The 23,668-nt window shown below is 66.7% G+C and overlaps 1 protein-coding gene across 3 annotated transcripts in view; it reads right to left on the bottom strand.

Moving 5' to 3' along the window:
• KCNH2 (potassium voltage-gated channel subfamily H member 2) overlaps positions 1-13,034 on the bottom strand; it is a 31,447-nt gene extending 18,413 nt beyond the window's left edge. For 2 of the 3 annotated variants that reach the window (XM_062568614.1, XM_062568615.1), the window contains exons 1-5: positions 12,958-13,034; positions 11,194-11,424; positions 3,161-3,325; positions 2,378-2,836; positions 864-1,078 (exon numbers count right to left, since the gene is read on the bottom strand). In XM_062568614.1, the coding sequence (XP_062424598.1) occupies positions 864-1,078; positions 2,378-2,836; positions 3,161-3,325; positions 11,194-11,424; positions 12,958-13,033 (1,146 nt within the window). In that variant the 5' untranslated portion in view covers position 13,034. Of the gene's footprint in view, positions 1-863; positions 1,079-2,377; positions 2,837-3,160; positions 3,326-4,359; positions 4,429-11,193; positions 11,425-12,957 lie in introns of those variants that run through there. The other variant, XM_062568616.1, reaches the window with a different exon arrangement.
• Between the last annotated feature and the right edge of the window lie 10,634 nt (positions 13,035-23,668).

The following is a 23,668-nucleotide window of genomic DNA, read 5'->3' as shown; positions in this document are numbered from 1 at the left end:
CACAGGCAGCTTTAACTTCATTAGCGGGAGCTGGGATCAGGGTGTAATTAAGCAGCAGCAGCCGCCTGCTCCCCGCGGCCAGATGGCCGTTACACAACGTGTGCAGGATTAGCCGCCAGTGCCCGGGGCAGGGGCCATGCCGGCGCCCCGGACTCAGTGTGCAGCCCAGAGCGACCTGGGGATGGAGCCAGGGCTCCGTCAGGGAATGGGGGATGCTGCTGCCCAGGGGGTGCCTCCCCCTGTGGGAGAGCTTTGGGGAACCCTCAGGGAAGGGGGAGCCCACGTGCTGCGTGGGGCTAGCACCAGCCCGGCACTGTGCCCAGCCGTGGGGAGCAGCCTCCCTGCTGCACCCTCACCTGTGCCATGTCCCTGTCCTGCCCATAGACCAGGGATGCGGCCAGGCCACGCTCCTCCGGGCACTGCTGTCCCTGGCTGCAGCTGTCCCTGTACCCCTGATCAAGGTATGGCCAATGTGGGACGCGCTGCAGCAGCTGGGGCAGAGACCCCCATGGCGAGTGGTGACTGAGACAACAGCACCAGGGACAGCCAGCGACACCTACATGTTGCACCAGCCTTAGTCTGCCATGCCCCAGCCACCCCATGGTACAGAGTGTCCTGGGACACCAGCCGTCCCCTGAGCACCATCCTGCAACTCTTGGCATCACCATCCTGCAACCCCCAGCACCTCTGCTGCAGCATGAAGCACCTTGCAGGCTCTGGCCATGTGGGCACCGTCCTGCAACCCCCAGCACCCCTGGGAATCACTGGCAGCCAGCTGCAGCACCAGGAGTCCTTTGGGCTCTGCCATGCCCTAAGCACCGTCCGGCTGCAGCGCAGAGTGCCCCATGGGCTGGATCACCTACCTGGGTGACCTTCTCGGTCACGTTGTGCGTGCGATCTTTCATCTTGGTGGGGGCGATGATCTCCTTCTCGCTGGATGGCGCGGCCAGAAAGGCATCTGCCTTAAAGTCCACAAAGTTGAGGGTGATCTGGGGGATCTTGCTGATGGCCCGGTACCGCATCAGGTCTGAGTCGGATGTGGAGTTCAGCAGGGTGCTGCGGACGTTGTTCATGGCACCTGTGCAGGGGAGGCAGCGTCAGCCGGTGGGGGGCCGGGGACCAAGCAATCAGAGTGGGGCTGGGGCTGGTGCCTCTCCTGGGACCAGGCTGGGCTGCAGCAGCTTCCAACAATTTCTGCTGTGACCAGGCCAGTGGCCCTGGCACCCACTGGGCTGGAGTGAGGAACGGGTCAGGGACCCACAGCAGGGCGAGGGAAGCAGGCAGTGGTGCCCCGCAGTGGGGAGGGATCTGCTGACACAGGTGCTGCTGGACGGGGAACCTACCGCTTAATATCATTTACCGTTAATATAATTATTTTCCCCTTCCCTAATGCGCTTAGCAGAAACAGGGGTTTAACAAGGCAATTGCTGTCTGTTTTCTTTGTTTGTAAGAGGATTAGGGGGACGGGGATCAGGCCAGGTGGTGACGGGCGCTGCCAACCAAGCGGGCACACGCGCCTGTGGCCAGCTGCCCAGCAGGAGCGGGAAGAGGCGCTCCTGCGCGCGGGCACAGTCCCGGGGGCCGGTGGCTGCGCCAGCCCGGTGCCTGCATGGTCCTGCCGCAGGCGGGCGCAGCGGGGCAGGGATGTGCACCAGGGAGCCAGGGCCTGGAGGGAGCAGGGAGCCTTGGGGTTTGCCCTCCTGGCGCAGGGGCGGATGCCACGCGGAGGGCGGCGGAGCCAGCCCCCGCATGCCCAGTCCACGCACACACGGGGAGCACAGCACCAGCTCCGCAGGCGCCTGCGGCACACAGCATTACAGCGATGAGGAGCCTGACAGTGACGGACGCCCAGAGCTGCCCCGGTGCCATCCGCATCCAGTGCGCGGCAGGGGAAGCAGGGCAGACTGCACAGCTCAGCTGGCACCCGGCCAGGCTGGCTTCATCCTCCCGCCCCTAACGAGCCACTGCCGGGGGCAGCCCTCCTCCTGGGGCCAGCACACGTGGCAGGTCAACACCGGCTTGGGCTGACAGCTGCCGGGGCTGCCTCCGCGCCAAGAGACGTGGCTCGCCCTAATGAGCTGCCAGCCCTAATGACTGCACCCCTGGGCTGCACGTTACCTGGCTGCAGCATCTGGGCCCCACACTATGCACTCCTGCAGCTACCAAGGCAAGAGCTGATGCTGTGGGGTGGAGAGGGGTGAGGAGCCAGCCTGGGAACGGGGTGCATCCAGCCCCCACACCCAGCACGAGGGTGCATTCATCTGCACAGCCAGCATTGGTGCAGGGGCTGCAGCAAGGCCCCATGTGGACACTCATGCCCACTGTATGCCCAGGTCTGCCCCACTGCCTGCCTGCAGCCTGCCCAGCCCCACGGTACCTGTGCTGGAGCCCCGGTGCATGCCGACCCCCGTGCTGGTGTGCCGGTTGTGGCACCGCTTGTCACTCTCGCCCTTCATGGTCTCAATGTCATCGACGGAGGAGGCCCGGCGGACGCTGTGGAAGCTCTCGCGGGAGCGGCTCCGCGTCAGGCTGCAGTTGGAGAAGGAGGCGTGCAGGTTGAGGCGGTCGGCACGCGGTGAGGAGTGGGTGACGGGCGGTTCCACGTGCCCCTCTGCGTCGCCCTCCTCCAGGTCCATCAGCGCCTTCTGGTCCTCGGGCTGGGAGCAGCCCAGGCAGCTGTTCTCCAGGGATGAGGTGGCCTCGTCGGGGGCCGACTCGCTGCTGTGCTTGGAGAAGTCCACGATGACAGCATCGGGGGGCTCCTGGGGCAGGGACTGCTTGCTGGCTGTCAGCGCCAGCAGTGCTGGCAGCTTCAGCTTGAAGGACTTGCTGCGCCCTGGCAGGAGCAACGGGCAGGGTTAGAGATGTCTCTGGCCACATCAGCCTCAAAGATGCTGGCTGCATGCTGGTGGGGAAAGCAGGGAGTCCTGACCCTGGGAGCAGCTGTGCTTTCCTCCCATCCATGGCCAGACATGGCCAGAGCCAGGAACCCAGTGCCCAATACCCCAGGACTGGGATGGGGGGGGGGGGGGTAGAGGAGGGCTGCATGGCTGGGCATCAAGACAGGGCCTCAGCAGGACCCAAAGGAGTCCCAGTGCAGAGGTGCTGGCACAGGTTCCCCCGCCCTCACCGCATACCCCATTTCCAGCACTGGCCCTACCTGCTGGGAACCAGTTGGTGGAGGTGACCCAGTGGTTGGTGTCCTTGTCGGGCGAGCCCAGGTGCTCCTTCTCCATGACCACCTCGAAGTTCAGGATGAACATGATGACGGCCCCATCCTCGTTCTTCACCGGCACCACATCCACCAGGCACAAGAAGCAGCTGCCTGCAGGAAGGGCAGAAGCTCAGCCCCAGCCGATGGCACTCCCACCCACATGGGGCGGCCTCCCGCTGCCCCAAGCCCCATGGTGCAGGGATGTGGCAGGTCTCTGCAGTGCTGGCCACGCTGCAGCCACCGGTCTCACCAGGAGGGAAGCTGAGGCACAAGAGGGTTGGGCAGGCCCCATTTCTACGGCTGGCTGGCACAGTTGCAGCGACAGATACTACAGCATGGGGTGTGTGTGGGGAATGGGCTGCTGCTGTGCCCTGTGCTCAGCCTGGGGATCCCCGTAAGCCCCAGGGGCTCTGCTAGGAGACAGGGGCTGTTCATGGGGCTAGGGCACATGGGCAAGGGGCACATCCACGCCTGGGGAGGTAGCGCTACTCCCACCCCGAGTGTGGTATGCTAGAACTAGGCTTAAGCTGATCAGGGCATTTTAACAGCTGCAGGGTTAATCCTGCTTCCTGCAGCTGTGAACTCAGCTGGACCAGCAGGCATGGGGGTATGGAGGGGGGGGCAATGCCAGGCACTGCTGGGGCAGCACCCCACACCCAGCCTCAGCGCTCCACGCAAGCCAGCACCCCTCACCCTGGCAGGGGGCTCACACAGCTGCCCCCCACCTCCGGGCTTGCCGTGGGGTGGACCTCCGCAGCCCCACAAGCACCCTCCGGCCCCGGGGCAAGGGCAAGGGCTGTGGGGCTGGGGCGGGGTGGGGGGGGAGGCAGAGCCGGCGGCCCTGGGGGTGCGGAGCGGTCCCCCCCGCCCTCGCTGGCGGCGGGCCCGGCGCGGCCCGGCACGCCCGGGGGAGCCCTGGCAGCACGGCGCCAGCTGGCAGCGCGGCGCGGGGATCCCGGCTTCCCCGGCGCGGGCGCCGCCGCCCCCGGCCGCCCCCTCGGATTAGCGGCACCGGCGCACGGCCGCGCCGCGCCGCCGGCAGCTTTGCTCCATCCCCGGCTCCCTCTCCGCGGGCGCCGCTAATCCCCGCTGATCCCCCGCAGGCCCCGCCGCCCCCGGGCCGCCTCCCCCCCCCCACACCTCACCTGCAGAGGGGCCACGGCCGCCTCCCCCCCGCGCCGCGCCGCGGGTGCTGCGGCGGCGGCGGCGGAGCGGCCCCGCCGGGCGCTGCCCGCCCCGCCGGGCTGCGGGGCCGCGGCCTTGGCACCGCCACCGAGCGCGCCGGCTTTATGCCTAAATATGGCTGCGGGCAGCGGCGCCTCGGACGGCCCGAGCGACACGGGGCCCGCGGGGCCGCGCCGCGGGGTGCCCGGCGGGGCGCCGCAGAGGGGCGGCCGTCGGGGCGCGGAATCGGAGACGCCCCGATGGAGGTGCAGAGCGGGGGGCAGGGAGCCCCCGGTCACCTCCGGGTGGGCAGCTCGGTGCCTGCCGGGGGGAGGTGCAAGGGCCGCATGGAGCCCTCTCGCAGCAGGGCGTCCCTCAGCCCTGCGCAGCATTGCCCAGCCTTGCATAACATCCTACAGCGCCACGCACCATCACCTAGCACCACAGCGTCACCCAGACCCGCACAGCATCGCCCAGTCCTGTACACTGTCGCCCAGTCCTGCACAGCATCAGCCGGCCCTGCACACCATCCCCCAGCCCTGCACACCATCCCGCAGCCCTGCAGTGTCACCCAGACCTGCACAGCATTGCCCAGTCCCATATACCGTCACCCAGTCTTGCACAGCATCACCAAGCCCTGCACATCATCCCCCAGCCCTGCACACCATCACCCCGCACTAGTGTCACCCAGACCTGCACAGCATTGCCCAGTCCCGTACACCGTCGCACAGTCCTGCACAGCATCACCCTGCACCACACAGAATTCCCCAGCCCTGCGCAGCGCCCACACGCAGTGTCCTTCCCCCGGCTGCACTCAGCCGTGCTGCCCCATGCCCATGGAGGTGCCCAGCGTGGCTGCCCCCACCCCCACCCCTGCATCTGCCTGCCCTGCACCCAGACCCACACACTCACACCACTGGCCCTGCACTCCAGACCCTCACACATCCTGTGCCTCCACAGCTCTGCACCGCAAAACATCACACATCCCGGGTCCTGCACCCCAAATCCTACACTCACCCTGCACCCCAAACTCCCACACATCCCACACCCCAGCCCTGCATGCCAAACCTGCACACATACACCCCAGCCCTGCACCCAGGCCCTCACACTCCGGCCCTGCACCCCAAATCCATGCACACACCTCGCACCCATCAGCCCTGCACCCCAATCCCCCATGCACACCCGCACCCTCCAAACCCCGCACCCCTGCTCGGTCCCCGGGGCTGCGCTGCCTCCCTTGGCCAGCAGGTGACAGCGCCGAGCGGCGCCGGGCACCGGGCAGCGCCGGGCGGTGCACGACGCACCGCACCTTGTCCCTGGAGCATGCACCACCGCCGGGCACCCCACCCCACGCCGTGTACCAGCACCCCACACTGCCCTGGCACTGCGCCCCGCACTGCGCCCCGCCTTGGACACTGCACACCCCGCACCCTGTGCAGTGAACCCCACATGGCGCACCCCACACCCTGCACTGCCCACCCCGCACTGCCCCAGCACCACGCACCACCCTGCGCACCCAGCACCATACGCCCCACACCAGCCCAGGCATCTGCCCCACACTCCAAACCACACACCATGCGCCCCTATCCGATTCACCCCACCGCGCCACACGTGCACCCGGCACCACACCATGCATCCTGCACCATGCTTCCCGCACTGCACATCCCACCTCACCCCAGGCTCCACTCATGGCCCCAGGCACAGCACACACCGCATGGTGTGCCCGACCCCACACCAGGCGCACTGCCCCTCACCGTATCCCCTGCACTGCACACACTGCACCACGTTGTGCACCCTACACCCCAATGCACACCCTCCATAGCACCGTGCTGTGCACCCCACTCTGCACCCTGCTCTGCGCAGTATGTCCTACGCCATGCAGCCCACAAGCAGTACCACGCTCTGCACCCCACACTGCACCGTGCTCCCCACACTTTGCATCACACACCCCACATGCTGTGCATCCCCACAGCCCACACTGGGCACCATGCAGTGTGCACTGCACAGTGCACCCTATGTCCTGCCCCCCACACCCCTCAACATGCCCCACACTGTTACTGAGCACCCTGCATGGCACCACAAAGTGCACAGCACTGCACGGCACCACACCACAAAGTGCACAGCACTGCACCTCGCACACCTATACCACACCCCAGAGCACTGCGCTGCACAGCCCCTTCCCAGGGCACGGCCTCCCCGGGGTCTGCCACATCAACACAGGCAATGTGGCCCAGCCTGGGCACCGCCCTGCTGCTGCAGCCTCCATGCCCGGGATGCCCTGAACTGTTACCACTGCATCACCATGGTGTCCCCATGCAGAAACCCACTGGGACTCCCTCCTGCACTGCACCTTGATGCTGTGACCCTAACACATGTAGGGTGTGGGAACCCTGGACGTGTCACCAGTTCACGTTCCCCCATGCACAAACCCATAGGTGTTCCCTGTCCCACGCAGCACCTGAAGGTGACATCCCCACAGGACACTTGCCAAGGGCAGGACACTGGCAGTAGGTGCCTCAGCCCCCAGGCATCGCTGCGCTGTGCTCACCCACTGCCGGGACCCCGCCAGGGCAGCAGCTCTATGGAGCAGCCAGCTCCTTCGCACTCTGCTGCTCCATCATCCTCCTGCCCCAGTGGTGCGGCAAGGGCAGGAATTCCCTGGCACAACCCCCAGGGCAGCCAGGGAGACCCAAGGCAGCAGGGCTGGACCAGGGCACCTCGGAGGAGGCTGACAGGTCCGCAACGCTCTGCGCACAAGCCCCCACCGCCAGCACGGTGCAGGGATGGAGCCAGCACGGCAGCCACGGGCAGGGCTTGACTAGCCAGGGAAGCCCTGGCAGTGGGCAGGAAGGGAGCTGCTCACAGAGAAATACCAGCATCTGCCAGGCAGGCTAGGAAAGGCTGATGCTGCCGGCTCCTTGCACTCTCTTTCCCAGTGCGCTGTCCTTGCATGCAGCTGTTGTCCGTGACATGCTGCCTTGTGATTTACTGGCAGCCGGTTGGGACTCCACATAACCTGATGGGTCAGCACTGGCGGCAGGGGCTCCCCTCCAGATCTGCCCTCCTCGCTGCAGACACCGTCCCAGCACAGACACCGCTCCTGTGCTCCCCAGTGACTTATCAGCACTGCAGGGATCATCTGGTTCCCAACAGCCTAGCGAGACCAAACACGGCACAAAAACACCCGCGGCAGCAGGCCCAGGAGCTGCGTCAGGACAGCTCCCCGCCGAGCGTTGGGGGCTCTGGCACGGTGGCAGCGGCTAAGCAGAGCAGCGCACGACCTTGCTGTCTGGAGCAGGAGGCATGGGGTGAAACACTGCAGCACGAAGCGCGAGGTCACCGGCAGGGGCTGGGCGAGGATGGCTGCGCTGCGCAGGGCTGCGCCTGGAGAGGCCCCAGCAGCGGGCACAGCGTCCGGCTCTGGCGTGGCCCGTCCTGGCTGCACCCGGGGGACGAGGACACGGGCACGGGCCAGGCAGGAGGGACGCAGCTCCGCTGCAGGAACCCAGTGGGCCTGGCCACATCATACCGAGGCGTCTCAGGCCAGGCAGGACCATCGGCTTCCTGCCAGCATCCGACACCTCCTGATACATCTCAAGGCATCCCACTCAGAGTTGTTTTGCAGGCCAGGGCTGCTCCAGGCTATGTGGTGGGGCAGGGGACCCCGGCGTGGTGCCACGAAGGACCGAGGAGACGTGGGGCGACCCAGGAGATGTGGGGCGGGCAGTGCCAGGTGGGGCTCCCACAGCTCTGCCCCGCTCCCAACTTCCTGCAGAACCGCACATGGGGCTTCATGGCTCACGCCGAGCACGTCGCCTGTGGCACAGCCCCAGGCACAACACAACGCGCTGTGGTGGGTGCAGAGGGGAGCCTAGCACCACAGAGGGGCCGGGCACTGGCTCCCAGCACCACGGGCGCATGTGAGCATGCCAGGCTCCACTGCCACCATGGCATCCTGCGGCCCTCGCTCCCTGGGACCTACAGCCCCCACGGCGGGAAGGTCCCATGCAGAGAGGCAGGGAAGGGTTAAAAGGAGCAGCTCCCCACACCGCACGGCACCACACTTCTCCCGTGGCTATAAATATCCCAGTCGGAAACACCGCACTCCCCCAGGGATGCAACGCTGCTGCAGCACGAGCCTCCCCCGCCAACAGCGACTGCACGGCCCGGGGGGCCCAGCCCACGCCGCACGCAGCGCAGTGGGGAAGCCCGGCACCCACGGGGATGTCCCTGGCCCTGCTGGGAGGGGGCAAGCGCCCAGGGCAGAGCCAGCTCCCGGCCTGGGGATCCCCTGCTGCATCGGCCCCCGTGCGGGCGGCTCGTCCTGCCTCCCCACGGTGCCCCATGCCGCAGCGCTCTGCAGCCATTGCACTCCAACACCTCCGCCCCGCAGGTGCTGCGGCCCCGGGGGGCAAGCAGCCCGCAGCTGGAGCACTGCCCCACAGCCGAGGGTGCACACAAGGAGCCTCGCGGCCCTGCTGCATCGTCCTGCAAGCATGGGGCAGAGAGGAGCCATATGCTTGGCTCAGCCAAACCTAGCCCTGGCCTGACACCCCCCCCAGCTACATCCACTTCTGCAACAGGCGACCTCCAGCCCTGAAGTTCAGTCCCCCAGCACTCCCCAGTTTGGACCCCCTCCCAGGGTGCACCATGCAAGAGCCTCAGGGTGCTGATGCAGGGACTCGTCATGGTCCCCTGCCTCCCCCAGGACCCCAGCACCTCCAGGGGCCCACGTGTTCCCTGCAGCCCGGCTGCAGCAGCCCTCTGCCCTGCCCCCCGGTGTGGGCAATGCCCCAGCTGGGGGGCCCGCAGCAAGCACATGAGCCCACGCCACTCCAGCCCAGCCCCCCTCTGATGCTGCTCACATCCCCGCACCCCCTCCAGCAGCCCCCAGGACCTCCCGCTTCCTCTGGCCCCTCCGCCGGGGGACGGCTGTCCCACATCTCATTCCTCAGCCCGCCTGGACAGGCTGTGCTGATGCTGCCCAGAGCCCCAGCGGCCCAGAGACATGAAGCATATACAGCTGTCAGCAAGGCAGTCCCGCTGCCAGAGATCTCCCCCGCCACCTCAGCTCGGCGGTTCCCAGAGCGCGCAGCACGGCCTGATGCCGCCGGGGCCGTGTCCAGCCGGGGCTGCCTGGCCCCATCACCGTGCCCTGCTCATGCTGGGTGGCAGTGAGCAGGTGAGCCGGCCCCAGGAACATGCACAAACTGCCAGAGCAGCAGCAGGCGGTGGGGACCGGCCTCTGACCTGCTCCCTGCAGTGCCCAAGCTGCACCGTGGTGCCCATGCAGCTCCGGCATGGGCAGAGGAACCCATCATGGCCCTTCCAGGGCCTCCTGCCAGAGAGCCGGGCCAGGCCACCAGCCCTGCCCCATGCAGACCCCCAAACAGTGGCTGCAAAAGCCCCATCACCCCCAGAGCCCCAGCTTGCAGCCCAGGCTCCACGCTGGGAGGTCGCAGCTCCCTCCAGCCCCAGAGTGAGGAGGCATGGGAGAGCCCGGCAGCCGCACCACCAGGGAACGTGAACCTGATTCCTCCCTCCAGCTGAGTGCAGCCAAGACAACAAAGACTGGGCAGAGCCAATTAGCACAGCACTAACGAGGGCTCACAAAGCATTGGCCATGAGGCGGCTGCTCAGGCTCCGGGAGGAAACAGACACATGCTGCCTGTGCCCCCAGCAGCCCCAGGCACCGTGCACACGGGGCCAAAGTGCACCAGCAGCCGGACGTGTGCTCAGCCCGGGCTGTGCCAGACGCAGATGCCACCCTGGGCGCCGGTGCAGCACAACAATGCTGGAGCTCCTGGCTACAGCCTGGACTGCACCGGCATCGCAACGTGGGCAGCGCCCGGCTGCAGCCGGGCCCTCCTCAGCAGAGCCATGCCAGCATCGCTGCTGCTCACCCCAGGGGACAGGCAAAGCCCGAGGGAGCAGAGGCCCTGGGCTGGTACCCGGCTGCGACAGGATGGACCCACCATGGGGTCCTGGGCATCCCGGCACGCCACCAGGGCTCAGCCCCTCTGCCCACCCTGCATCACCACCAGCCACTGCATGTGGACCCCAGCCCCAGCTCAGACCCTCCAGGCCTCAGCACCCCCCGCAACACCCCCGCCTGTGGCCCGGCAAGCACGGGAAGCACTCCGGAGCCAGCGCCTCGCCGGCTCCACGTGGCGTTCCCCGGCAGCCGCCGGGGCCGGCAGCTGGGAACCAGCTTTGTTTACTCCGCTTGCCGGAACCGGGGCCGGGTGATGAGAGCCGGAGACAGCTGCCAGCGAGAGCCAAGACACCTGGTGCACGGCACCACGCGCCTCCCTGGGGCAACACAGCCCGCAGCACTGGCCGCCCACCCGCACCACCCCGAGCCCCCCACCAGAGCTGCCCCCAGCGGGCAGGCACCGGCCGCCAGTGCCAGGCCAGCCCCGGGGAGCCCGGGCAGCACGCGCCACCCACGGCACCGCTGATGGATGGACGCGGCGCACAGGGCCGCCTCGGCACGCCGCAAGCTCAAGGGTCTGTCTGCCGGTGACGGACGGCCGCCTTCGCGCCCGCGCAAATAATCGTAAATCTCCACTGGCTGCGGGCGAGAGCATGCAGGGAGGCGCTGCCCGCCACAGCTCGCTCCGCGGCCGCCTCCCCGGAGCTGCCGCGGCCCCGCAGCACCCCCCATGCTGCAGCCCCAGACACACGTGGGGTGCTGCACCCGCCGGCAGCCTCCTCCTTCCCCTTGCACCCCCCGAGGAGGCTGCCCCCGGCGCCTCCCTGCCCGCGCCGCCCCCTCCCGCCTCTCCCCGCCGGCCAGGCACCCGCGTCCCTACCGTCCTTGCGGTAGAAGCAGATCTCCACCTTTCGCTCCTCGGAGCCCAGCAGGGCCTGGGCGATCTGGGCGGCCGCGCTGCGCTGCGTGCGGGGCCCGTAGAGGAAGTCGCAGGTGCACGGCTTCTGCATGACTTCGGCACGCGTGTACCCACAGAGCTCGCAGAAGCCATCGTTGCAGTAAATCACCGCGCAGTTCTCCACCCGGGCGTTGGCGATGATGAACTTGCGGCCTGTGGAGAGGCAAAGGTGAGCCCGGCCACTGCGCCCTGTGCAGAGCCTGCCCCAACCTTCGCACCCCAGCATGAGGGGTCTCTTAGCCACCAGACCCCCCTCTCCAGTGACCATGCAAACAGCATCCAGAGGACCCCGTGGAGCCTCAGAGCAGCTTGTCTTCCGAGCCCTGCACTGACCCTGCCAGTCCAGCCTGGAGGGCGCTGCTCAAAGCAGCTGGCACCTCAACACTGTCCATATCAGTGGAGACCCATGCCAGCCTCATACCTGTGCAGGGAGCCCCACAGCACCCCAGAGAAAAAGACTCAGCCTCATTCAGAGCATCTCTGCCCAAAGCATGAAGCCCCTCAGCACCCTGAGCCCACACAACATCTCTCCGAGTTTGGCCATGCCGCCACATCTCAGCCTGGCCCTGCACTCTGTCTCCTTGGGCTGCCTTTGGGCAGCACTCGCCCAGACCCAGTGAAGCAGGAATATCCCTGCTGCTGCTCTTCCAGCTCTGCAGAAGGATGCTCTGGGCCTGTCCCCAACAGTGCAACAGGGAGCCCCCCCCCAATCCACCCAGCACAGGGAAAACAACATCCCAGTGCCAAAATCTGCAGCCTGGACACCAGCTGCAAGGCTCTTGCCCGCTCCAGAGCGCAGCGGGTTCAAAAGGCCGCAGGGCTGGCTGGGATCCCCGGGCCAGCGAGAGCAACAGCCATGTCGTGTAAACCAACAGCTGAGGCTCCATCATGGAGCAGAGCGGAGCAACCGTGCTAGATCCTCTCTGTCCATGCCTCGGGGCCTGGCCCAGGCCTGCTGCAGGAGCTGCTCGGCCCCTGGGCTGCTCCCCCACCGAGGGCAGTGGGGACGGGCACTCGCAGGAGCCATGGGCGACTCTGACACTGCTCCTGTCCCCACCAGCCCCACACGCGCTTGTCACCTGCACCACCCTGCCACCCCCGGAGAGATGCACACCCGTACCCCCCAGGCCTGACTCTGAAGGGCAGCCGATCCTGCTGTGGCGAGCTTGGCCCCCACACCAGTGCACCCCTCTCCCCGGGCTCTGGGCAGCCCAGGCCCTGGCGGGCAGCACAGGGCCACCCCTGTAGCTAAGGGCAGCAGCCCCGTGTGGGGCACAGCCAGCCCCCCTGCACAGGTCACCCCTAGCCCCAGAACAACCCCAGTTCCAGTGCACAGGGCATCCTCAGTCCTGGGGGCACCCCCAGCCCTAGGACATTGCTTGTCCCTGGGGTATTGGGCCCCGCAAGTGCCAGGCCACCCCCAGCCCAGGCACCCCCAGCTCTAGGACACCAAGCACCCCCTGCCATGTGGCAGGGCCATTTCCAGTGCATCAGGCATCCCAAGTGCCAAGCCAAGCCCAGCCCGGCAGGACTGGACACCCCTACCCTGGTGAACCCTCATCCCCAGACAAGAGCATCCCTGGTGCATCGAGCACCTCAAGTGCTGGGCCGCCCCCAGCCACAGGACATCAACACCCCCACCCGGGGCAGGACCATCCCCGGTGCATCGGGCCCTCCAGCACTTACTCTGCCCCTCGAACTTGCGGATGATGGTGTCGAGGAAGGTGTTCTGGGGGGCGACGTGCCCGCGGCGCACCGGCATGGTGCCCAGCCCATGGGGGGGGAAGCGGCCGCCGGCGCCGCCGCCCGCTCCGCGCCGCCGGGCCCGGGCCGAGGCTGCGGCGGCCCCGCGCCGCGGGGGGTCCCGGTGCCCTTGAGCCAAGGACGGCGCCGCCGCGGCGGCTCCGCCGGGGCGCCGCGGGCCCGCGCCCCCGGGGCTCGCTCGGCGCGGCGCGGCGCGGCTCGGCCCGCCGCCGGGATGCCGCGGGGCTGCACGGGTTAAGGCTGGGCCCTCCCCGCCCGGGGCCGGTCCCCGCGCCCCCGCTCCGAGCCGCCGCCGCCGCCGCCGCTAGCCCATGCCGCGCGCCCAGGTGCGGCGGCGGCGCGCCCGCTGCCGGTGCCGGTGCCGCTGCCGGCGCCGCTGCGGGTGACGCTGCCGGTGCCGCCCGCGCCCCCCCCCCCCCCGCGCTAGCGGCTCCGTGCGCGCCGCGGCGGGCGCAGCATCGGCCTTATTTAGGCAAGGAGGCGGCAGGCTCGGGGGGAGAGATTTATCACCGCGCCCGCCCCCGCCGCCGGCCCGGCCCGGCCCGCCCCCCACCCCGGCCCCGCTCTGCGCCCGCGCCCCCGGCAGCCTCGCGGCCCGGCCCGACTCAGCTCAGCTCAGCTCGACTAGGCTCGGCCCGACCCGGCTCGGCTAGGCTCGGCCCGGCGCGGAGCAGAGCCGGGACGCGGCGGGGCCGGGCGCTGCGTGTTGACAGCCGAGTCCGGCTGGGGAGGGGCGAGCGCGGCCGCAGCCAATGGTCCGCGCCGGGGGGAGCGCCCGGAGCCGGCCCGCCCGCCCCCCCGGCCCGGGGCGCGGCACGGCCCCCGCCCCGGGCCCCTCCACCCCCCGCCCGGGATCCACCCCCCGGGCGGCCTCCATCCCCCCCGGGATCCACCCCCTCATCCCACCCAGTGATCCACCTCCCCTGGGCCCCCCCATCTTTCCCAAGGGATCCACCTCCCGCGCTGCCTCCATCCCCCAGGTGTCCGCCCCCTAGAGCCCCTTCATCCCCCCATACGCATCTCCACCAGCCTCTCCACCCCACGGGTATCCACCCCCCGGAGCCTCTCTGTCCCCTGTATCCATCTCCATCAGTTTCTCCACTCCCCAGGCATCTTTCCCCCAGAGCCCCCCATCCTCCCTGGTATACACCTCTCTGATCCCCTTCATTGCCCCCAGGCTTCCAGCCTGCTTGGTCCCCTCATCTCCCCCAGGTATCTCTCCTCTCTGAGCCTCCTCCATCCCACACAGGTAACCAACCCCCAGAACCCTTCCATCCCCAGGTAACCACCTCCCAACTCTCTTCCATCCCACACAGGTAACCACTCCCCAGACCCCCTCCATCCCCACAGGTAACCACCTCCCAACACTCTTCCATCCCCTCAGGTAACCACCCCCCATCTCTCTTCCATCCCACACAGGTAACAACCCCCCAGAATCCTTCTCCATCCCACACAGGTAACCACCTCCCAGACTCCCTCCATCCCCACAGGTAACCACCTCCCAACACTCTTCCATCCCCACAGGTAACCACCCCCCAACCCTCTTCCATCCCACACAGGTAACCACCCCCCAACCCTCTTCCATCCCACACAGGTGACCACTCCCCAGAACCCCTTCTTCCCACACAGGTAACCACCTCCCAGACCCCCTTCCATCCCACACAGGTAACCACCCCCCCCCCAAAACTCCTCCATCCCACACAGGTGACCACCTCCCAGACCCCAGGTAACCACCCCCAGAATCCTTCTCCATCCCACACAGGTAACCACCCCCCAGCCCCCTTCCAACCCACACAGGTGATCACCTCTCCAAGCTCTTCCCCTCTCCCCAGGAGACCAACTTGGCCTCCTCTCCCCCACCACCAGGAACCTCTCTCCATGACCCCTCCCTTCCCCCAGGTATGCAGCTTCCCAACCCCCCACCTCTCCCTAAGTTGCCTCCCCCTTGAGCCCCCACCATTCTCTCCCCAATCTCTACCCAGTAACGGGATGGACCCTCTCCATCCCCCCCAAGGAAACCCTCTCCAGTCAACCACATATCCCCCAAGTAACACCTCTTCCTCAAGTCTTCTCCATCATTCCTAGGTAAAGCTCCCACCATCATCCCCTTCATCTCCCCGCAAGCTTCCCTACCCACTGCTCCCCGGGTAATGACCACCAACCCCCCTCCTCCAGGGAGTTCTGCCAGCCCCCCCATTTCTCCTACCTGGACCCCTGCCCTCCCTGCGGCTGGATGCACCTCACCCCGGGACCCCTCTGGACCCATCTCCATGTCCCACCAGCACCTCCTGCCCCAGGGTCTGGGGCAGAGCTGCCCTTTCCCCCACGCCCCTCTCCTGACCAGGGGTGTCAGCAAGGCAGGGCTGGGGCATTCCTCAGCCCTCGGCGCCCAGCCGGCAGCAGCCGGGCTGCCGCCAGCCTGCAGCATCCCGGGGAAAGCAGGCCGGCGTGCAGCCCGAGCTGCAGCTCCCCAGGGGCACTGCTTGGCTGGTACCAGGGCTCCTGCCGGCAACGCCCGCAGCTCCAGCCGCGCGCTGCGCCGTGCCGCGGCGTGCAGCAGCCCTGGCTGCCGCAGGCAGGGTGCTCGCCACTGCCGCCCGAGCACGCGGGCGAAGGGCTCCACGAGGCCAATGCCTGGCATGTCCCCAGGGCGGCCAGGGCCACCTCGGCGCCCCGAGGCCCTTGTCCCAGCGTCAGCCCCTGGGCCCAGCTGCACCCTGCGCACAGGGCTTCCCTTCAGCCCACTGGGCCCCCGCCTTCCCCCGCAGCCCCCCACCATCCCCACTGCCTGCCTTCCCCCTCCTGGCATGCATCCTCCTCAGCCCCACTCCCCATGCACTGTCTGCTCAGCACCCCAGATCCTGCACCCACACCACCCCATGCACTGTGTGTGCTCAGCACCTCAAATCTACCACCCCCGTGCACTGCGTGTGTGCTCAGCACCCCAGATCCTGCACCCGCACCACCCCGTGCACTGTGTGCTCAGCACCTCAAATCCTGCACCCACACCACCCCTGTGCACTGTGTGTGCTCAGCACCTCAAATCCTGCACCCACACCACCCCTGTGAACTGTGTGCTCAACACCCCAAATCCTGCACCCACACCACCCCCGTGCACTGTGTGCTCAGCACCCCAAATCCTGCACCCACACCACCCCTGTGCACTGTGTGCTCAGCACCCCAAATCCTGCACCCACACCACCCCATGCTCAGCACCCCAGACCTTGTAGCCTTTGTACTGACATCCCCGTGCCTCGATTCCCCTCGATACCCCCAGCCCCTACTCTCCCATCCCGGCCCCCTGCCGCCACCGCCGTGGGGCCCGCGGGGGCTCTCCGCACACACAGCATGTACTCAGCTCCCTTCCCCCAGCCTGGCAGGCCTTCCCCGCAGCAAGGCCACAAACCCAAACATGCGGGATGTCTCTAGGACAGACTGGAGATAGTGCCAGCGCGCTGAGAGCGAGCAAAGCCTTCGAAACATAAACAGCAGCTGCGTCTTGGCGACAGGGCTCTCCAGCACAGCCTGGCTCCTACCCACCCGCCAAGGCGTAAATCTGGCCAGCAGCAGCGTGGCGGTTGTGCAGAGGGACCTGCTGGGGAACGGGCTTTGCGCCAGCTCTGCCCCAGGCCACCCCGCAGAGCCTGCTCCCCGCAGCTAGCTGTGCCTCAGACCCACACCCGGAATTAACCCTCTGCAGCTGGTTTCAGTGGAGATGGGGCTGGCTGGAGTGCCCTGTGGTCCCTGGCTGTGGGACCCTGGGAGAAGACAGACGTGTCCCCAGATCTGTGGGGTGGTGGCATGACTACCCTTAGGGCATGCGAGGAGGGTCCTGGGGTTGGGATCCCAGCATCTCCCATAGGAGCTGCACTGGGGTAGCTGGAACTGGCTGGGGTCTGTGTCTCCCCCTGGCTTTGCTGTGGGACCACACAGGGTTGGGCATGTCTGTTCTGGGGGCCTTGGGTCAGCCTGGGGCCTGGCAGTGTCTGACTGTGGGCTGGGGTCTGCGGGGACTGGAGCTGCGTCTGTCCTGGGCTGTGTGCTCCCAGCTGGCCTCCATGCTAGCCCCACAGTGTGGCACACTGCTGCCCCACACCAGGGTGGACCCAGTCCTACAGACCCTGCCCTCCTCCAGGACTGTCCCCAGATCTGAACGGGCCGAGGCAGGGAGGAGTGTGGATGGACGGGGGTGGGGGCATGGCCTGGTCCCACAGAGTCCCCCACTCTCTGGGCCCCATCCAGCCCAGTGCTGGGTCCCAGCCTTGTCTCAGTGCTGGGTCACCACTCGGTCCTGGCACTAGGTCCTGGTCTTGGTGCTGCATCATGGCCTGGTCCCAGCGCTGGGTCCTGGTCCAGTCCCTGTGTTGGGTCCTGGTCCTGATCCTAGCCCCAGTCTGATTCCAGTGCTGGTTCCTATCTGGCCCTGGGCTGATCCCAGTCCCATCCAGTGTTGGTCCTGCTCCTAGTGCTGGTCTCAGTCCTGGTACTGGTACAGACCGGTGCTGGTCCCAGACCTTGTGCTTGTCTAGGTCCTGGTGCTGGTCCCGGCTCCGTGCTGGTCCCGGTCCCGGTGCTGGTCTTGGTCCGGCACGGTGCTGGCTGCCGCAGGCGGCTGCGCCGACCGGCTCTGTCCGAGGTGCTGAAAGCGGCGGCGGGGCTCGGCCCGGCCCGGCCCGGCCCGACTTCAATCTCTGCAGCGGTACTCACGGCCGTGCTGAGCCGAGCCAGGCTGAGCCCAGCCGAGCTGAGCCTGACCAAGCCTGGCCAAGCCAAACTGAGCCAAGCTGAGCCGAGCCTGACCGAGCCTGGCTGAGCCTGGCCAAGTCTGGCTGAGCGGAGCCTGGCCAAGCCAAGCTGAGCCTGGCCAAACCTGGTCAAGCTGATCCAAACCAAGCTGAGCTAAGGATGAGCTCAGGCTGGCTCAGCTGAACCAGGCCAGGCTGGGCTAAGCCCAAGCTGGGCTGAGCCAAATCAGGTGGATCCAAGCTGGGCTAAGCTGAGTCAGGCTGAGCCGAGCCAAACCAGGTCAAGCTGAGCTGGACTTGGCTGAGCTGAGCTGGTCTGAGCTGTGCCTGGTCAAGCTGTGCTGAGCCTGGCCAAACCGAGCTGGGCCAAGCCAAGCCAGTCCGAGCCAGGCTGAGCCAAGCCTGGCTGAGCTGAGCTAAGCCAAGCTGGGCCAAGCCAAGCCTGGCTGAGCCAAGCAAGGCCAAGTCAAACCAGGCCAAGCTGAGCTGGGCCAAGCCAAGCCAGGGCAACCCAGGACATGGTGAGCCAAGCTGAACCAAGCCAAGCTGTGCCTGGCCTAACTAGGCCAACCCAAGCCAAGTTGAGCCAAGATAAGCTGGGCTGAGCCTGGCCAGATTGAGCCAAGACAAGATGAACTGGACCGAGCCTGACTAAGCCAGGCTGGGCCGAGTTGGGCCAAGCCAAGCCAGTCCCAGTCAAGCTGAGCTGAGCCTGGCTGAGCCTAGCCTGGATGAGCTGAGCCTGGATGAGCCAAGCTGGGCCATGCTGAGCTGAGTTGATAGGGCCAGGCTGAACTGGGCTGAGCTGAGCTGAGCCAACCATGCTGAGCTGAGCCAAGCTGTGCTGTGCTGGACCATGCCATGATGTGCTGTGCTGAGCCAAGTCAGCTGGGCCAGGCCAAGCTGGGCTGAGTCAAGCCAAGTTGGCTGGACCAGGCTGGGCCAAGGCAAGCAAAGCCAAAACAGGCCAGCCTGAGCCAGGCTGAGATGGGCTGGGGCAGGCTAAACCAAGCCAAGCCAAGCTGACTGGGCCGAGCCATCCAGGCTGGGTGGGGCCAGGGCTGTCTGAGCCGAGCCAAGCCATGTCAAAACAGGGTGGACTGGGCCAGGCTGACATAGGTCAGGCCAGGGCAAGCTGAGCCAAACTGAGCCAACAGGGCCAAGATAAGATGAGCAGAGCCGAACTGGGCTGAGCTGAGCTGAGCCAGGCCCAGTTGAGCTGAGCCAAGCTGGGGAGGACCAAATCAAGCCAAACCAAAACAGGTTGGACTTGGCCAGGCTGAGATGGCGTGGGCTGAGCCAAGCTGAGCCTACTGGACCGTGCCGCACCAACATGAGATGAGCTAGGCTGAATTGGGCCAAGCTGAGGCAAGCCTGGCTGAACCAAGCTGAGTCATACTGGACTGGGCCATGCCATGTCAGATCATGCTGGGCCAGGTCATGCTGAGTCAAGCCAGGCTGAGCCTGGCCTAACTGAGCTAAACCAAGCTGAGCTGGGCTGAGCCTAGTCAAGTCAAGTTGGCCCAAGCCAAGCCTGGCTGAGTTGAGCCAAGCCTGGCCGAGCTGAGATGAGCTGAGCTGAGATGAACTGAGCTGAGCTAAGCCGGGCCTGACCAAGCTGAGACAAGACAGGCCAAGCTGAATCAAGCTGAGATGAGTTGAGCTCAGCCAAGCCAGCCAGGCTGAGCCTGGCCAAGCCAGGCCATGTCAGGCTGGGCCAAACCAAGCTAGGCCATGAAGAGCCAGGTGGGCTAGGCCAAGCTGAGCAAGGTCATGCCAGAGCAAGCTAGGCCATACTGGCACAGATCGCTCCCCAGAGCTCCACACACCAGTGGAAAGCAGCTGCAGGAGTAGCCAGGAGCGAGGCTGTAATGGCCCCATGGGGCACACACATGTGGGGAGCAGGTAATCTGAGGCATGGCACATACTGGCTGTGGGGATAGGCAGACCATGGGGCGGGGGAGGGAAAGGCTATAGGATGGGCTGGGGACAGGGCAAACTGTGGGGCAGTGTAGGAACTGCAGGCTGTGGGAACTGCAGACCACAGGATAGGGAGATGACCTGTGGGGCAGGGAGAGGCTATGGGGCAGAGTGAGGACAGGCAGGCCATGGGGCAGGGTGGGAACAGCAGGCTGTGGGGCAGGACACAGGCTGAGGCTCCACCAGCCCCACTCCACCTGCCCCAAAAGCCATAATCCAGCCCATCATCCCCACACTGACTCCAGGGTCTAGCTGCTCATCTGCTTCTATCCCCCTGCACTCTGCCCCCCCAAACCTGCCCCACACCCCCGGGGAAGGCAGCCACTTGGCTGAGCACTCTGCAGCAATGGACAGGCCTGCCCCAGCCCTGGAGAGCATGAGGGGGCAGCCCTGGGGCATGGAGAAGGCTATGGGACACGCCATGGGGCAGGGAGGAACAACCTGAGAGCAGAGGCACTAGCCTATTGCATAGGGCTGGGACCCAGGCTATGCTGTGGGGCAGGCTGGGATGAGAAGCATTGAGCATACTGTGGTACAGATGTGGGGCTGGGTGGGGAAGCACATACTATGCTGTGGGGCACAGTTTGGGGTGAGGTGGGCTGTGAGAAGTGACCTGAGAGCAGGGGAATGGGGTAGGCCATGCCATGGGGCACAGTGTGGGGCAAGTCCTGTGCCATGGGGCAGGCTGTGGGGCAGGGTGAACGCCTTCCATTCCCTACCCATCTGGTGGGGCTCTGCAGGGAGTTAAGAAGCCTCTAATTTCAGAGGGGATGATGTGCCCCACAGGGGCCCAGGGGCTCCCAGGCCCATCTGCATGGGGCAGACTGCCTGGAGGGGAGCCTGCATAGGTGGGGGGGTAGAAGGCAGCCCAGCAGAGCCCAGTGCCCCACAGCATGCCCTGCTCCCCCTCGCAGCAGCCCAGCTTTGGGACAGAGGGGCTGAGGGCAGTTTTGGGGCCCTGCCTTGCATTGCAGCCCCTCTGCTGCATCCCACATTCCCCATAGGTCTAGGGGCAGGGGGCCCCCAGCTCCTCAAGCCATGGGGCTGTGCCCCCTTTACAACATACATCCCTCACCTCTCTCCCAGACCTGTCCCAGGCTGTGGGCAGGTTTGGGGGCACAAGGGTGCCGGAGGTAGGGGATGGCGGGTGCCAGAGGGACCCCATGGGAGGCAGTGATCATACTTGCCCCACAGGGTCCAGGTGTGCTGGGGAGCCCCCTCAGACACCCAACCCCCCAAACCCAGCCCTGGGCCCCCCATCCTGACTCCTCAGCCCCCCAGCTCCTCCCAGTGCCCCCAGCCCTCAGCTCCAGCCCCAAGCCCCCAGCACTAGACCCTAATGCCCCTGGTGCTGGCCCCATGGTATTTCATGCTGCGGTGCCAAACGAGATGGTTTGTGGGGTGCTCCCCAAGGACTTATCCAGGGCCAGAGCTGACCCCCACTGCACCCTGCCCCACACCATGCCCCAGCAAGGGGGTGCCAGCAACTCAGCTCTTCCCCCAGGCATTAAGGCTGGTGACATGTCCCCCTGCAGGCAGCCCCCCCAGGTCCACAGGCTTCAGGACTGCCACTCCCCCCCCCCGTGACCTCACCACAGGGACATCTGCCCCACATCCATCCCCACACTCCCTCTCTCAGCCATGCCAGGGCCTGGGACTGGCCAAGGGCTCAGAGCAGCCAGGGGAGGGGGCTGGAGGGGACTCAGGAGTCCTGGCGGGGCCCACGCTGCCTCTCGCCATCAGCTCTGTGCACCCTCTCCAGTGGGACCAGGGTGGGACAAAGCGGTGAGGAGTGGCCAGGGGAGCTCACACCCTGAGAGAGGGGGAGATCCCAAGATCTATGCCCCAAGGAATGGGGCGATCTTGAGACCCTACACCCTGAGGAGCAGGGTGATCCTGGGACCCCATGCCCCAAGGGAGGTCCTTGGTGGGACCTGAAGACCCAGAGGGACCCCACACTGCAAGGGACAGAGTGATGTGGGGTGGTCCTCACACCCTGAGGGATAGAGAGGTACTAGGACCATGTGCACCAAGGGACAGGACAACAGAGGGGCCCCATCCCCTGAGAGACAGGGCAATCTCGAGTCCCCCTGCCCCAAGGGATGGAACAATCCTGGGACCCCACATTGCAAGGGCTGGGGGTGATACTGGGGCCCCACAACTGGAGAGGCAGGGTGATCCAGGAGACCCTATGTCCCAAGGCACATGGTGATCCAGGGCCCCACACTTGAAGGAATAGAGCAATCTCAGGACCCCACACCTGGAAGGATCCTGGGGGATCTGGGGGACCCAGGCCTGAAGGGGTGGGCAGTCCTGGGACTCCACACCATGAAGGATGGGGTGATCCTGGGACCCCACATCCCAAGGGATTGGGGTGATACTGGGACCTGACAACTGGAGGGACAGAGTGATCTAAGGGACTCACACTTGAAGAGATGGAGCAATCCCAGGACCCCACACTTTGTGGGACAGGGGGATTAGGAGAACCCAGGCCCAGAGGGGTGGGCAGTCCTGGGACCTCCACACTGAGGGGTAGGGTGATCCTGGGACCCCACATGTCACGGGACAGGGCAACCCATGGACCCCACACCCAAGGGATAGGCCAATCTGGTACCCCATGTCCCAAGGGACAGGGCTATCTAGAGCCCTTCCCATGTGCTGGAAAGAGCCAGCACACTGGAAAAAAATTCCTCATTTCCAGGCTCTCCCTTGTTTTTGGAGCCTTGAGTCAGGATGTTGGTGTGTGTGTGTGTGTTGGGGGGGGGGGGTCTTCTCGGTCTTCTCCCCATGGCTCTGCCCCCCCCATACCCCATGCCAGCCCCATGACCTTGCAGGGCTCCCACATTGCCCAAGGCACCCCCTTCCTGGCCTCCACTGGGTGCCAGTCACCCCCCCCCCCCGATCCTGCTTTCCTCCAAGGCACAGGAAGGAAACATCTGGGACTGAGCCAGGCGCGGCTTCCCGTCTCCAGTGCATAGGGGAACAACACCACTGGGCTGACCGGCCCGGGAGCAGGGCAGAGCTGCCCTGGACCCAGAGGAGGACCCGCGGCCAGACCCTATCCTGACCAGGGTACTGGGGAGGATTGACACAGCCCATCCCATCACCCTACCTGCCTGCCCCCAAACAGACCTCCACCCCCCATTCCCCCAGGATCCTTGTCACTGCTTGCACCTTCTCCTCCTGCATCAAGGTGCCCACCTGCCCCCCGGACCCTCCCCTCAACCCCCTCTGACAGTGGCCAACTCCCAGCTGATACCACCTGTGACACTCAGCCCGCCTGCACCCCTACCCACTCTGCACCCCACTGTACCCAGCCCTGCTGGCACCGTGGGACACAGCCCCCACTCCAGTGCTGAGCCCCATATGGGGCCAGCCTGGCCCCTGGTGCACGGGGCAGGGGTGGCTCGTCCCAGCCCCAGGGAAGCAGCCCAGCCCTCCCAGGACACCCAGTGCACTGCCGGGGCCGGGGGGGGGGGGCAGGGACCAGCCAGGAAACCTCAACGGCAGGAAATGGGTGGGGGCCGAGCTGCAGGAGGGTGACAGGGCCAGCGCTGGGGGAGGGGGAGGCGGGGGGATGCGGGGAAGCCGGGGTCTCAGCTCCGGATGTCCGCCCCACACCCCACGGCCGGGAGGGACCCGGGGGTGCTGGGGACAGGAAGGGCTGGAGCGGGGGTACAGCATCCGTCCGCCCACCACCTCCTTTCTGCTGCCCCGGTGGAAAAGTGGGACCCCCCTTAGCTCCCTCGCCCGGGTGTAGGGGGGCCCTGGGCACCACCAAGGGCCAGCGCCGCCGGACGGGCCACGGCGTAGAGGGACAAGGGAGCCACTGCCCCCACCCGGGGCACCGGGCCTGGGCTGGGGGCTGTCGGCGGCAGACCCCACCCACGGCCGCCCGCCCGCGCCCG

This window comes from Rhea pennata, chromosome 2 (assembly GCF_028389875.1).
Source record: "Rhea pennata isolate bPtePen1 chromosome 2, bPtePen1.pri, whole genome shotgun sequence".
NCBI lineage: Eukaryota > Metazoa > Chordata > Aves > Rheiformes > Rheidae > Rhea > Rhea pennata.
The sequence above is the reverse complement of the archived record's forward strand: the minus strand, read 5'-3'. Positions and strand labels throughout refer to the sequence as shown.